At 36.4% G+C, this 15,501-nt stretch overlaps 1 protein-coding gene across 4 annotated transcripts in view; it reads right to left on the bottom strand.

Moving 5' to 3' along the window:
- Positions 1-15,501, bottom strand: part of dpr13 (defective proboscis extension response 13) — a 624,158-nt gene that overhangs the window by 553,148 nt on the left and 55,509 nt on the right. For 3 of the 4 annotated variants that reach the window (XM_073955866.1, XM_073955867.1, XM_073955865.1), the window contains exon 2: positions 11,437-11,629. The exons of the other annotated variant lie outside the window; for it this stretch is intronic. In XM_073955866.1, coding sequence (XP_073811967.1) covers positions 11,437-11,527 — 91 coding nt within the window. In that variant the 5' untranslated portion in view covers positions 11,528-11,629. The remainder of the gene's footprint in view (positions 1-11,436; positions 11,630-15,501) is intronic. 4 annotated transcript variants of the gene reach the window in all.

Genomic DNA, 15,501 nt, shown 5'->3' with positions numbered 1-15,501 from the left:
AATTTTAATCAATATTTATTTTTATCTTAGTACTGTACGTACCCCTTAAGTTCGTTTTTAAAAAAGATCAGCCGTATCTCACCCTTACATATTAACAGCGAGATCAACGTTACACACCAATACACACCCTAACTCCAAAAAATAAAAATTCCAGCACTGTCCCTACACCCAAAAACAAATTGAGTACCATTAAGTAATTTTCGTATACTTATGGTACGTATTTCGACGACATATCTCAGCCATACACGGACATTAATACAAAATAATTACAGTAAATTCCATAATAATTACAGTAATTCCAAATCTCAAGATTCCAGCTGTATCCGTTAGTCCAATTCCAAATTGTACCAAACTTAGTATCAAGTCGAACTCTTCGTACCCATAAGAAAGATTTTCCAAAACTACCTCAATCCTTCACTTTAGTAGTAATCTTACTTCCAAATTTCAGGATTCAAACTCTATCCGTTAAACCAAATTAAAATTTTACTAAATTTAGAACAATTTAGAATTTTCGTACCAATTTTCAAAACTTCCTCAACGCAACAGGGCTACAATAATCATACTTTCAAATTGCAGGATTCCACCGCTATCCGTTCACCTACATACAAATTGTACTAAATTTAGTACCATTTTCCAAATTTAGTACCATTCCAAATTTCAGTATTCCAGCTTTATCCGTTCATCCAAATCCAAATTGTACCAAATTTAGTACCATTTAGTACTTTTCGTACTCAAAGGTACGAATTTCTAAAACTATCTCAATCCTGCACCCCTACAGTAATCTTAATTCAAAACTTTAGGATTCCAGCTCTATCCGTTCACCCAAATCCAAATTTAGTACTGCTCGTAATCATAAATACGAACTTCCAAAACCATTTCCTTATTTCAACGCCATTTCCCAACCTTGATACTTAAAATTCAGGATTCCAGTTCTATCCGTTCACCCAAATCCAAATTGTAATAAATTTAGTACCATTTAGTACTTTTCGTACACATAAATACGAATTTCCAAAATTTCCCCAATCCTATGATCCAACAGTAATCTCAATTTCAAATTTCAGGATTCCAGCTCTGTCCGTTCACTCGAATCCCTATTGTACCAAATTTAGTACTTTTCGAACACATAAGTACGAATTTCCAAAACCACCCTCATATCTCAGTCCTACACTTCACAGTAATCTTAATTCCAAATTTTAGGTTTCCAGCTACATACATACGTTCACCCAAATCCAAATTGTACTAAATTTAGTACCATTTAGTACTTTTCGTACCCATAAGTACGAATTTTCAAAACTACCTCAATTCTACACCCCACCAGTAATCTCAATTCCAAATTTCGAGATTCCAACTATATCCGTTCACCCAAATCCCCATTGTCCCAAATTTAGTACCATTTAGTACTTTTCATTCACATAAGTAAGAATTTCCAAAACTTCCCCAGTCCTACACTCAAACAGTAATATCAATTCCAAATTTCAGGAATCCAGCTCTATCCGTTCACTCAAATCCAAATTGTACTAAATTTAGTACCAATTATTACTTTTCGTACACTCAAGTTTCCAAAAACCCTTTGGTGCATCTTTCTTACTCTTCATCAGTGATCCTCAGTCCAAATTTGAGGAATCAAGCCCTATCCGTTCACCCAAATCGAAACTGTACCAAATTTAGTGCTATTTAGTATTTTCGTACCCTATGTACGAATTTCCAAAACTTCCACAATATTAAACTCCACCAGTAATCTCAGTTCCAAATTTAGAGATTCCAGCGCTATCCGTTCACCCAAATCCCCATTATACAAAATTTAGTTCCATTTAGTACTTTCCGTACACATAAGTACTAATTTCCAAAACCACCTTCATATCTCAATCCTGCACTTCAACAGTATTATTAATTCCAAATTTCAGGTTTTCAGCTCTATCCGTTCATTCAAATCCAAATTGTACTAAATTTAGCACCATTTAGTACTTTTCGTACCCATAAGTACGAATTTTCAAAACTACCTCAATCCTACACCCCACCAGTGATCTCAATTCCAAATTTCGAGATTCCAGCTATTATCCGTTCACCCAAATCCCCATTGTATCAAATTTAGTACCATTTAGTACTTTTCATACACATAAGTACGAATTTCCAAATGTTCTTCAATCCTACACTCCAACAGTAATCTCAATTCCAAATATTAAGATTCCAGCTCTATCCGTTCACCCAAATCCCTATTGTACCAAATTTAGTACTATTTAGTACTTTTCGTACACATAAGCACGAATTTCCAAAACTACCCTCATATCTCAATCCTACACTACAACAGTAACCTTAATTCCAAATTTCAGGTTTCCAGCTCTTTACGTTCACCCAAATCTAAATTGTACTAAATTTAGTACTTTTCGTACACATGATTGGTAATTTTCCAAACCATTTCCTTTTAGAAGCACCACTTCCCAACCTTGATTTCCATACCAAATTCCTATATTCCTGGGGCCTATTATTGATTTCATTAATTATTTAGCGATTTCATCAAATTACAGATTTTGAAATTGAAAATTGAATAGTTATGACTGTACATCTCCATATACGATAAAATTCTTAATTGCAAATAAATCGTGGTAATATGCACAATTCTATTGCACTTTCATTGATTTGCAAACATTTAGTTATTACCAAAAAGTCAGGTCCATACAGTTTTTAGTTGTTGTTATTTCTGGCCGATTTCTGAATTTATTCCCCTAATGTTGTCTTCAACAGCAACTCATTTGTTCATTTGCGTAATTGATGTTTATACACCATTATCACCAACTGCGACATCTGTTGCAATGGAAGATAACAAATGTCTTTCTATTATTTAGTGGTTTACGATAAAATAAGTGCGCCTAGAAGTAAACTACAAAACTTGAAATTATGTGTGATCTCTTACGATATCAAGAAGTTATGGCATTGTTAATTTTACACATGTCTTGCAGAGGGCCAACTAAGTGAATAAGTACGTAATAGTAATGAAAAATAAGGATTTTTGTTGTTGTTATTTTTTGTGGTTCCAGGACGAATTTTCTAAAACCCGGCCTTATCTCGCACATTTGCATCAACAGTGACCCACTGGTAAAATTTCAAGCTCCTAGCTTTAGCCGTTTTGGCTGGGCGTTGATGATGAGTCAGTCAGTCAGTCAATCACTTATCACCAAGCTCATTTATATATATAGATAAATCTGAATTGTTAAACATATATGTATACTTGAAGCATAATCTATTAATAAATAAATATATAATAATATATAAGGGTAGTCCCCGATTACCAGTATTTGTTCGTTATATCCATATTTTTAACTAATTTCGTAACATGCTGGTATTTCGAGTTCTTAGTAAATAGAAATTATCTAAGCAAAAAATATATGTAGGCCCACCATTTGGTATAGCCCTCATATATAGGTATCCCCTGATTAAAGTTATTTCGAGGGTCTTCGCCACATCTTCCAATTGATTAGGCGGTAATTTTGCATCTTCGTTTCCAAGGAGGAAGAAGACTTTTTGCCAGAAAATTTAATTTCAAAGAAGGCTGATGTTTCAGAGTAGCGCCCATATTAACCCTATGACCCCAAATTCTTTTCCGTAGCTGCAAAAATAAATCGTTCAGAGACTCATAGTGAAATTGAGACTGAATTATCAAAAGCGACGGACGTGATTTCTTACGATAAATTATGGATAAATTTTGTGGCAAATGCGAGAAGCAAATAGCCAGGTCTATTAATAAATAAGTATATAATAATAAATATAAGGGTAGTCCCCGATTACCAGTATTTGTTCGTTTTATCCATATTTTTAACTAATTTCGTAACATGCTGGTATTTCGAGTTCTTAGTAAATAAAAATTATCTATGCAAAAAATCATCAATATATGTAGGTGCACCATTTGGTATAGCCCTCATATATAGGTATCCCCTGATTAAAGCTATTTCGAGGGTCTTCGCCACATCTTCCAATTGATTAGGCGGTAATTTTGCATCGTCGTTTCCCACGGAGAAGAAAACCTTTTGCCAGAAAATTTAATTTTCGATTGTTTGAGTGGAGTATTCCCCCATTGGCTCAACTTCATTTATTACCCTCTATTACAGAGAGTAATGTTTTTCAAAACGAACTGACAGTGTTGCAAAATTTTACTGATCGCTACCAATATCATGATTTCATCCCGGCGAAGGGAATTATCAATTGGCTTCTCAGTTTTTGAAATGATGCCTTTTTAGCGAAAAACCGAACTCTTTAAGTGTCTAGTATTCTCATATGAATGAGAATCACACTCACTTTTCGGCTTTTCCAAAGAAACACCAAAATCAAAATATTTTGCAACATGTCAGCACGTATCAACTAAGAATTCTTCGAATTCTGTGAGTTGAAAAGGACACCAACACAGTTGTCTGTGAGGTTGTTATTGGAATTTTGTTTTTTTGTTTTTAACAAAGCTCCATTCATTCGCCCGTGCCTTGGCTGTTTTTTGTTTGTTTTGTTTATTGTTGAAGTTCAATCTCATTTTCGATTGTTTGAGTGGAGTATTCCCCCATTGGCTCAACTTCATTTATTACCCTCTATTACAGAGAGTAATGTTTTTCAAAACGAACTGACGAAAATGAGATTGAACTTCAACAATAAACAAAACAAACAAAAAACAGCCAAGGCACGGGCGAATGAATGGAGCTTTGTTAAAAACAAAAAAACAAAATTCCAATAACAACCTCACAGACAACTGTGTTGGTGTCCTTTTCAACTCACAGAATTCGAAGAATTCTTAGTTGATACGTGCTGACATGTTGCAAAATATTTTGATTTTGGTGTTTCTTTGGAAAAGCCGAAAAGTGAGTGTGATTCTCATTCATATGAGAATACTAGACACTTAAAGAGTTCGGTTTTTCGCTAAAAAGGCATCATTTCAAAAACTGAGAAGCCAATTGATAATTCCCTTCGCCGGGATGAAATCATGATATTGGTAGCGATCAGTAAAATTTTGCAACACTGTCAGTTCGTTTTGAAAAACATTACTCTCTGTAATAGAGGGTAATAAATGAAGTTGAGCCAATGGGGGAATACTCCACTCAAACAATCGAAAATGAGATTGAACTTCAACAATAAACAAAACAAACAAAAAACAGCCAAGGCACGGGCGAATGAATGGAGCTTTGTTAAAAACAAAAAAACAAAATTCCAATAACAACCTCACAGACAACTGTGTTGGTGTCCTTTTCAACTCACAGAATTCGAAGAATTCTTAGTTGATACGTGCTGACATGTTGCAAAATATTTTGATTTTGGTGTTTCTTTGGAAAAGCCGAAAAGTGAGTGTGATTCTCATTCATATGAGAATACTAGACACTTAAAGAGTTCGGTTTTTCGCTAAAAAGGCATCATTTCAAAAACTGAGAAGCCAATTGATAATTCCCTTCGCCGGGATGAAATCATGATATTGGTAGCGATCAGTAAAATTTTGCAACACTGTCAGTTCGTTTTGAAAAACATTACTCTCTGTAATAGAGGGTAATAAATGAAGTTGAGCCAATGGGGGAATACTCCACTCAAACAATCGAAAATGAGATTGAACTTCAACAATAAACAAAACAAACAGAAAATTTAATTTCAAAGTAGGTTCATGTCTCAGAGTAGCGCCCATATTAACCCTTTGAACCCCGAATTCTTTTCCGTAGCAGCAAAAATAAATCGTTCAGAGACTCATAGTGAAATTGAGACTGAATTATCAAAAGCGACGGACATGATTTCTTACGATAAATTATGGATAAATTTTGTGGCATATGCGTGGAGCAAATAGCCAGGTCTTCTGATAAACTATTGTCATCTTTCCATTCTGTAAAATGCTATTCGGTTTGCGGACGAATTTTCCATGTAAATGTGTAAATTTACTGTCGGATCACATACAAATTTTGACGAATAATCCAAACTTTTTGTGGCGCTGCGACTCGTGTATTGTTGTTTCAAATGATACGGAAAGTAAAATTGAAATACTATCTTTGAAAATGGGAAAAATGCAGGAGAAAATGTCTCTTGAGTGCAGATTAGGTTAGGTTAGGTTAGGTTGATAAGAGGGGTGATACTAGATCACCACATGCCCATGTGGACATACACTTAAGCCATAAGTAGGCCTGTTGTGCGCTCTAATTTTGGGTTATGGAAGGATTATCCTTTTTTTTTGACTTAGTCTAGGATCTCTGTCCTATTTACATAGTCTCTGATCTTTTTGAACTCGATTGTCCTAATTTGGTCGAGTCCTGGTATAATGTCATTTCCTAGTAACTGGGTTCTCAGATTTGTGAAGGCTTGACAATGGCAGAGGTAATGTTCCAACGTTTCGTCGTCCTCTCCGCATGCTCTGCATTCACTGTTTTCTGCACAACCTATTTTGTGCAGGTGCGCTTTTAGACCTAGGTGACCTGTAAGGATTCCTGTCAGTCTACTAATATCTTTTTTACTTAGTAAAAGTAATTCTTTTGTTTTGTCCTCGTCTGGGTTTCCCCATAGGATTTTTGTGTTTTTTCCCTTCTCTCCACTACTCCAGAGGGATACATGTGCATTTTTTGCCCATGTCTTTAGTTCTAGTCGCGTAGCTTTAAACGGCTTAGCGTTTTCTAGACTTACTGTTGGTTGCTCCTTGGCTTGTTTTGCCAAGGAGTTTGCTATTTCATTACCCCTAATCCCGGTATGCCCTGGTACCCATATAATGTTTACCTTACCGTGTTGGGAGTAATTATTTATAGATTTAATACATTCCAAGACAGTTCTAGATTTCACTGTCTTGGTTGATATAGCTCTAATGGCTGCTTTGCTATCCGTAAGGATATTTACAGTGGTAGGCCTTGTGTGTGTATCAAACCAAAGCAGACACTCTGTTATCGCCCGGAGTTCCGCCTGCAGGATCGTGTTATGATCCGGCAGACGGAGGGAGATTTCCGTTTCCGGTTCCATTATATAAAGACCCAGTCCGGTTCTCCCCCCTAGCACAGCCCCATCCGTAAACCCACAGCTTCCAGCGGGAATCTGTGCTAGAGCTCCCTCGATCCACATGTCTCTGTCAGGTATTGACACTTCACACAAGGCTACTTCACTAGTTTCAGGTATACGGTCCGATACTACCTGATTTATAGATTCACCCGTTGTGACCTTTTATATGTTTTGGTGGTATGTTTGGTGGCTCTTTTCGATCCACTCGCTCATCGACTTTAGCCTTACAGCTGCGATGGCTGCCTCATACCTTACCTGAATCTCTATTGGGTGTACAAACAGAATTGTTTCTAGAGCCCTAGTCGGTGTGGTCCTCATTGCTCCGCTAATGCTTAGGCAGCATGTTCTTTGGACCTTTTGCAGTATTTCCACATTGCATTTTTTGTCCTGGCTGTCCACCATACCACAGACGCGTAGGTTAGAATTGGTCTAATTACGCTTCTGTATAGCCAGTGTATCATCCTAGGATTGAACCCCCATTTTGAGCCTATCGCCCTTCTGCAGGTTGACCAACATATTTGGGCCTTGTTGGCCCTTTCTTGTATATGGTCTTTCCATTTAAGTTTCCTATCCAGAATTACTCCTAGATATTTAACTGTACAAGAGATATTTATTGTCTTATCTAGAAAAACTGGTTCCTCGTAGTGCCCCATTTTCGTTTTCCTAGTGAATAGACATAATTCTGTTTTTTCTGGGTTGACGTTCAGACCTCTCGGCCTGGCCCAGTTAAAAGCAATTTTTAGAGCCGTTTCTGCTCTACGACAGAGTTGATTCGGATTCTTTCCCCTCAGAAGTATTATAACGTCGTCTGCGTAGCAGACTGGGTCAAATCCTTCTTCGGTTAGGGTCCTCAAGAGACTGTTTATGGTGGTAACCCACAACAGAGGTGAAAGTATCCCTCCCTGTGGCGTTCCTTGTCCAACTTTGTCTCTTATTTTCACGTCGTATAGCCCGCAGCTTATCCATCTATTCCTTAGCATGTGGTTTATCCAGTTCCTTAAGGCCCTGTCTACCTGAAACTCGTCTAAGGAGTGGATAAGTGTCTCGGTCCTTACGTTATTGAAAGCGCCTTCGATGTCGATGCATACAGCAAGTGTGTACATTTTCATTTCGAAGGTTCTTTCTATGTGGTGTACTACCTCATGCAATGCGGTTTCCACTGATCTGCCTTTAACGTATGCATGTTGTTTGAATTTAAGCATATCGTTGGGGATCTTACTCTTTATCATGGTGTCGACTGTCCGTTCCATTGTTTTGAGTAAGAATGAAGTTAAACTTATCGGTCGATAAGATTTTGGTGTTGCATAACTTGCCTTGCCAGGTTTGGGTATAAAGACTACCCTTGCCTCCTGCCAGGCTATAGGAGTGTATGCAAGTTTTAAGCATGCATTGAAGATCCCGACCAGTTTGGACGCAATAAAGTCCACTTCCCTCTGTAATAAAGCCGGGAAGATCTGGTCTGGTCCAGCTGCTTTATATGGTGAAAAGCTTAAAATGGCTTGTTGGACCAGTAAGCTGTCGATCTTTGGTGCTTCTTCCGATGAGTTAATACATTCCGTCGATGCTTCAGTGTTAACCATGGTATTCTGCGGGAAGTGCGTTTTCATCAGAAGGCCTAGAGTTTCTTCTGTTGTTTCAATCCTTTTTCCATTTCCATCGACCAATTGCTCGGTCTGTGTATGGGTTTTAGATAGAAACTTTTTAATCTTTGAAACGTCATTTACACTATCCACCTGTTCGCAGAAAAGCTTCCAGGAGTTTCGTTTGGCGTTTCTTGTTATTTTGTTGTATTCCTTTAAATTTTGCCTGATAGTTGTCCCAGAATACAGCTGCTTTTTTACGTTTGGCCCTATTATAAAGTCTGCGGACCTCCTTGCCTTTATTCCGAATTTCCCCTGTCATCCAGGGTTTTTCGTAGGCGGATTTCCTCTCTCGAAGGGGACAACTTTCCTCGAAAGACTTTACTAGTGCCTCAGTTAACTTTAGGACATCTCTCTCTATGTCCTCCTTACTTAGGCATTCCTCATCTGGTTGCCCAAGTCTTTCTTTTGCTCGTTTTCCGAACTTTGTCCAATTTGTTTTGGATTTGTTTCGGAAGGTTATCGGGTTAGGCGATGGCCTAGCTATTTTAAATCTAATATACTTATGGTCTGAGAAGGAGTGTTCCTCCAGGACCCTCCACTCGTGTACCTCGTTTATTAAATTTTCTGAACATATCGTTATATCTAGTACTTCCTCCCTAATTCTATTAACAAAGGTTGGCGTATTCCCGGTGTTAAGTGTAATTAGGTCGTTAGTATTTAAGTAATCTATAAGGGCTTGTCCCCTTTTGTTAATGTTAGTACTACCCCACGAGATGTGGTGAGAGTTAGCATCGCTACCTACTAGTACTTCGTTACCTGTTTGCTTTATCCTTCTCACCAGTTGCTGCAATTCCGACGAAGGTGGTAATGTCGGGGAGTCGAACGGCAGGTATAATGATGCTAGGTATATGTTACCATTCCCCTGCTTCAATACTGTAACGTCCGACGATGACAACTCTGGAGAAAAAAGAAAACATAAGTTTTTGTGGCATATAATGCAGGTCCTCGGTCGGGATCCCGTATTTGCGTAAAAAAGTTGATAATTTATATGGTTAAGTCCAGAAACCTTGTTTTTTATGGTCCAAGGTTCTTGGATTAAACCAATATGTATATTACCTTTAGTTATTTTGTCCATCAGGGCTAGTGTTGCCGTTTCGCTCCGATGGAGGTTGATCTGGATGACCTCAATCATTGGTCCTCCAGAAGGTTGGCTTCTTGGGAGTCGCTAATTTCGTCTGCTCCTCCCTCCTGAAAGCCTTTTGGTAGGTTGACCTCTTGGTTATTTGAGTGCAGATTAACAACGAACAAATTAAGAAGACCATCAATAAATCTACGACAAAATTTAAACAAACGCAAAAACCTGTTTTGTATCTTCCCCGAATTTCTCTTGCTACTTCGTCTGCTGTTCATACTACTGATGAGTGTGAGCAATTCGAGGTTGCACTCAACGATAATGTCATCAACGTTGGAATATTACGAGCAGGAGAAAAAGAAAACAGAAACAGAAAGAAATGTATTTGGCAGAGATGCTGGATGTAACGTATCAAAATTTAAAACAACAACAACATGCTGAAGTTAGCAGTTAATATTTTCTCAGTTTTAAATTTTGGCTTCCCATAGTCGTTATTTAGTCAGGTATTTAACAAGGATGTTTGACTTGTATCAATTAAACTTACACCAGCCACTTGGAATTTCCCACCTCCCAGATTGGCTGTTGTACAGTGTAATCGGAAGTACCGTTATATGGCGGCTGTATAAAACGTTTATACCCCTAATATCCTAGACAGACGGCAGCGTAAATTTGCATTAAGAACTGTATTTAATTTTGCCCTGACACTTACGAAACAGCTAATTGCTGGTAAACAACTGTTTTGTTGTTGTTTGCAATGCAAATTGTGTCTCAGAGCATGAATATGCTCTCTCCCTCATATGAATACGGGCTCTCTTTTATTTATTGCAATACCTAAATGACCCTTAAATTCAGTTTCATTTTGTGCATTAAGAATGAGGATAATGCACGAATTAATTTGAATTAAGGCAGTTAATGCACATTAACGCTTCCGTCTGTCTAGGATATAACTAAGACTAAATGACAAATTTCAGCCATATCGGTGGGTTATTGAGGTCCCAACATTCGAAATATCGAAAATCGGAAGGTATGCTTCTATGGGGACACTATGAAGACGTGTATTTATATCAACAAATTTTAGGCGGAAAGTTTTGTACCCTCAACTAATATCAAACACGAAATATCAGTCATTTCAGTGGGATATTTTTTACACAACCTTCAAAATACCGAAAATCGGGAGTTACCGTTCTATGGGGGTTATATGAAGGCGTGGACCTACACCGACAAATTTCATTTGGAAAGTTGTATATTCCCAACGAAGACTTAATACCAAATTCGTGATGTACCGTTCTGAGGGTCTATATGAAGACGTGAATCTATACCAACAAATTTCAGGTGGAAAGCTTTGTACCCTCAGCGAATACCAAATACGAAATGTCAGTCATATCAGTGGGATATTTTGGCCACAACCTTCAAAATACCGAAACCGGGAGTTACCGGGTCTATATTGAGGTGTGGACCTATACCGACAAATTTCATTTGGAAAGTTTTATACCCCCATCAAACACTAAATACCAAACTTATGCCATTTTGGTGTGACTAGCCCCATTGTCACACCAAAATGGCTTGAATGGCTAAATCTTCAAAATACCGAAAATCGGGATGTACTTTTCTATGGGGGCTATATTTTTTGACAAGAAACCGAAATACTAATAATGCCTTAAAAATATTATTCTTTCAAATTAATATTCAGTTTTGGGTAACACAACTTGAAGATGGGAACTGTTAACTCACCTGCCTCCATGTTTGATAAACTAAGGATAATAAGCATCACCGTTCGAATTAGATTATTTGAAATATTGTTCATGAAATGTGATGAATTCATTCTGTTTTTTTTTTTTCGTTTCAACGAATTTGTTTAATTTCATTCACATATTGGGAATTTCGAAATTTGATGTGTGCGTTTATGTGAGCTGCAACACTCATTCTGCAAAGATACAAAAGAAAAATTATGTATTATTGAAAGCACACAGTGATCGACCTACGTTTAAGCGCAAAACAAAATTTATGTATATTTATATTAATTTATTTATTCTCGCGAAGTATATAAATGTTATTGCGTTTTTCATTATAAAACAATTTTTTATTATAATTTTACAAACTGAGACAAAAATACATTCAGTAGTAACAAAGCTGCGATTAATCAGTCTGCTGTAGCATTCGAACTGAACGGACTTGTTTTTCGCACTCGCGCATCAAAACGGATTAGTGATTTAAACAGACATTATAACTTCAACTGAAAATTCTTGACAAACAAAGTTGAAAGAAATAAGAACCTGTTAAAATTTATTTTTCTAACCATCAAATAACGTTTTTATAGCCAATGTTCCACTAAAATAAAATCTTCAATTTCTAATTAATTAAAATTAAGAAAATTAACTAAAACTTAATATAAAAAATATCTTCGCCCAAATGGCAACAATTTCAAATAACCTTTAAATAAATTGCTTCATCGACATACAAATGAAACATTTGAACTATGATATGTCGATCGTACACTTAAATATTAGTTCCTTAAGGAAGAACTTTTTAGATTTTATAGCCAGCTTATCAAAAATTATAAATCAAGTAAACATCATTGTGTTATGTGAAACAAATGTATCAGGCGCCGATTCTATTATATTGAGGGTTTCAACAAAATGTACCAAAACAGAGATGGAAAAGGTCGAGGGATAGCAGTTTATATAAGAAAAGAACAGAAACCGAAAGCAGACAGAAATCGAAATGACATCAGCTTATGTAATTAACTTAAAAAATTTAAGACTTTTGCGACCACTAATTCATTATCATACCAATTACCTTACAAAAATTTTGATCGTATTACTTCAAGAAATTGAAAATGTAATCAGAAAATAAATAGAAAACTCAAATAATCATAGTTGGTGATGTAAACATCGATATTTTAAAACGCAACTCTATATCAACGAACTATTTAATCACTCTTTCATCATTTGGGCTGCATTGTATGATAACTGAAGTAACAAAATTTAATAATCAATCTGTGGAAATTGTGGCTTTTGTTCCAAGCTGTTCCCTAAAAGTTTTAGTTCTCTAAAGTTAGAATTTCACTAAGATTTGTACCTGAGGAAAAATAAAATACCCCACTTCGTGCAAACGCTATGGTAAAGACAACAGTCCTACCTACCTAACAAAAAAAAAAACAACGAACACATTATCTGTTATAGTTTCCCAAAAATAGCTAATTCTTTCTCCAGAAATTTGCAAAAATTACGTATTTTCTAAAATTGCAAAAAAATGGACGTCTTTAGGATCATGCCACGCCCACACCTTCCAATATTTTGACCTAATTTTTTGGTTTTCTTAGTTTTAACATGTTTACTATCGAATCCCATATATAAATTAACAATCGGTGCCGAAATTTAAATTGCCAAACCCGAACGCAAGATCCAATTTAGAGAGAAAGTGCTATTGACCGCCATAACGTTCTTCATCTTCTTAGCATGTTGTCAAATCCCTCTCTTCGGTATCATGAGTTCCGGCTCGGCTGAACCTTTTTACTGTATTCGTATGATTATGGCCTCAATTCTTGATATCCTTATGGAATTGGGTTTTCCTCCCATTGTTACATCTGGGTTTATTGTGCAATTGTTGGCTGGTGACACTCCTAACGATCGTGTTTTGTTCAATGTTGCCCAAAAACTCTTTGGTATGGTTATTACCATTGGTCAAGCCATTGTTTATGTCATGCGTGTATGGGGATCCATCTGAAGAAGGTGTTGGTGTTTGCTTGTTGTTCATCATCCAATTACTTGCCGCCGCACACTGGTCGAAACCATTGAACCAGCGGCGCGAAAGTAAAAAATCAAAGTATAAAATTGCGAAATGTTTCTCATTGTACCGATTACAGGCACTCTGCTGACTAAAATTTTGTTTTTGCTTTTTTTGTTGTTGTAAATATTCACTCAGTTATTAACTGCCAAGTGCAAGAAATTTTGATGCATCAGATTTTAACAAAATTGTTGCTAAAAAACTGATATCATATTTGTTTAATTGTTTAATATATTCGTAATAAAACTAAACAAAGTTTATTTTTTATTGATAGGGGAGGGTGTAAGTTAAATTTAAAAAAAAATGTTTGGGGCCTGAAATTGCATAGTTTTGTAGCAATAAATTTTCAAAAATTATTTCTTTTTTATGTTTTTAGTGCAACATACTTTTGTTGAATGGATCGTAACTACCAAGGTCCACTGAGGTTCAGTCCAATATTTTTTTTACCAATTAATTGGGACTTCCTAGATTCCGAATAACCACAATTTAGCTGCAAATAGCTGCAAATCTTGCTGATAAATGGTCTTGAAAAATAGCTTAAATCCTCAAAATACCCAATGTTCACAATTTTTGGTGGAGAAGATGTATAACCAACGAGAACCTCCTATGCCAAAATTGAGCTTACTTGGTCTGAAAATCTAGACAAAATCCTGACAATGCCGAATATTGGGAGTGGAACAAATGTTCTGGTTAAAAAAAATGCATCTAAGTAAAAAGAGACCCGACAAAATATCGTAACTATTACAGAATATGTTGTTTAAAGGTAACAAGAGAATTCAAATTGTTTAAGTTAGAATTGATTCTACAACTTTAAATTGGACCTATGAATTGCATAGGTGTATTCGTTGAAATCTCCTCATGCCCATTTATTACACTCCTGTAATAGTATGAGAGATTTCAACGAATATTGATTTGACAACCGCCACTTTTAAACATCCATGCAGATGTCAACATAAACAAAATAAACATAATATAAACAAACAAAAAGATCGATCGACAGCTTGAATAGCAACTACACCCGCGCTTTATCGTAAGCATAAATACATATCGTTGTATTCTAATTCGCAAAGGTAATATTGTTTACCGTTGAATAAACACCGGCAGTTGAGCCAAACCTTCTTACTAAAACTATTGTGTTTTATTTCTTATTCTCTTTTTATATTGACGGCCAAACGTACGCATTGGGCGTACTGGCTCCATTGGGGAGCCTCGATAACACTTGTTCCCCCCAGTCCCTATAGTGCGGACTAAAGATTTGGTCGCTTCGGGCCGAATAAACATTTGATCCAATCGAGCCGGATATTCCAGTTGGCGGCATAATTTTGGAATTAAAATACAGTCCACAACATAATTGCAGCTTTCAACTACCATCGGTACGTATAGTGCAAAGTGAGCAATAAATAAAAACAAGTGTTCGTTTGTTTGTGGCCATCTCGTTTTGCAACCCTCTTTTTTGTCAATCGGTCAAAGTCCAAATCGTGGACAGACATACGGGAATAATAAAATCAAAACAAAAATAATAAATATTTTCTTCTGAATATTTCACATTATTTTTCGTTTATTTTCTTCCAAATTGTCGTTAACCTGCTTCATATTGTTGTTGCAAAAGGTGTTGAAAATATTCCCAAAAATATTTCTATTTTGCATTGATTTGTTTTCGCTAGCATTAGCAGTGTAAATATACAAACGTATATTCATCAATACATCGATTACATATTTACACTGCACGGCCTATTCGTGGTCCCTTCTGCTTTGATAAACACACGCTAGTATAGCTACATACTCCAGCATCGTAGCTCTGTCGTACCGTCTAGTCGGTCAGTAAGTGGCTTGCATGCAAATATGTATATACACACACCCATGTACGCATAAATATTGCATTTTTGGACATTCCTCTTTCTGTCGTGTCCGTTTTTATTGCACAGTCTCCCGCCGGTGTATTATTACACAGTACCCGGTCAGTAAATTAGTACTGTGACACATATTATTTTATTTTATGGTAAATATAAT

Source organism: Musca autumnalis, unplaced genomic scaffold (assembly GCF_047663935.1).
Source record: "Musca autumnalis isolate F117 unplaced genomic scaffold, ASM4766393v1 scaffold_5, whole genome shotgun sequence".
In the NCBI taxonomy this organism is placed as follows: domain Eukaryota; kingdom Metazoa; phylum Arthropoda; class Insecta; order Diptera; family Muscidae; genus Musca; species Musca autumnalis.
Note: the sequence above shows the minus strand (reverse complement) of the source record. Positions and strands in the feature narration are given on the sequence as shown.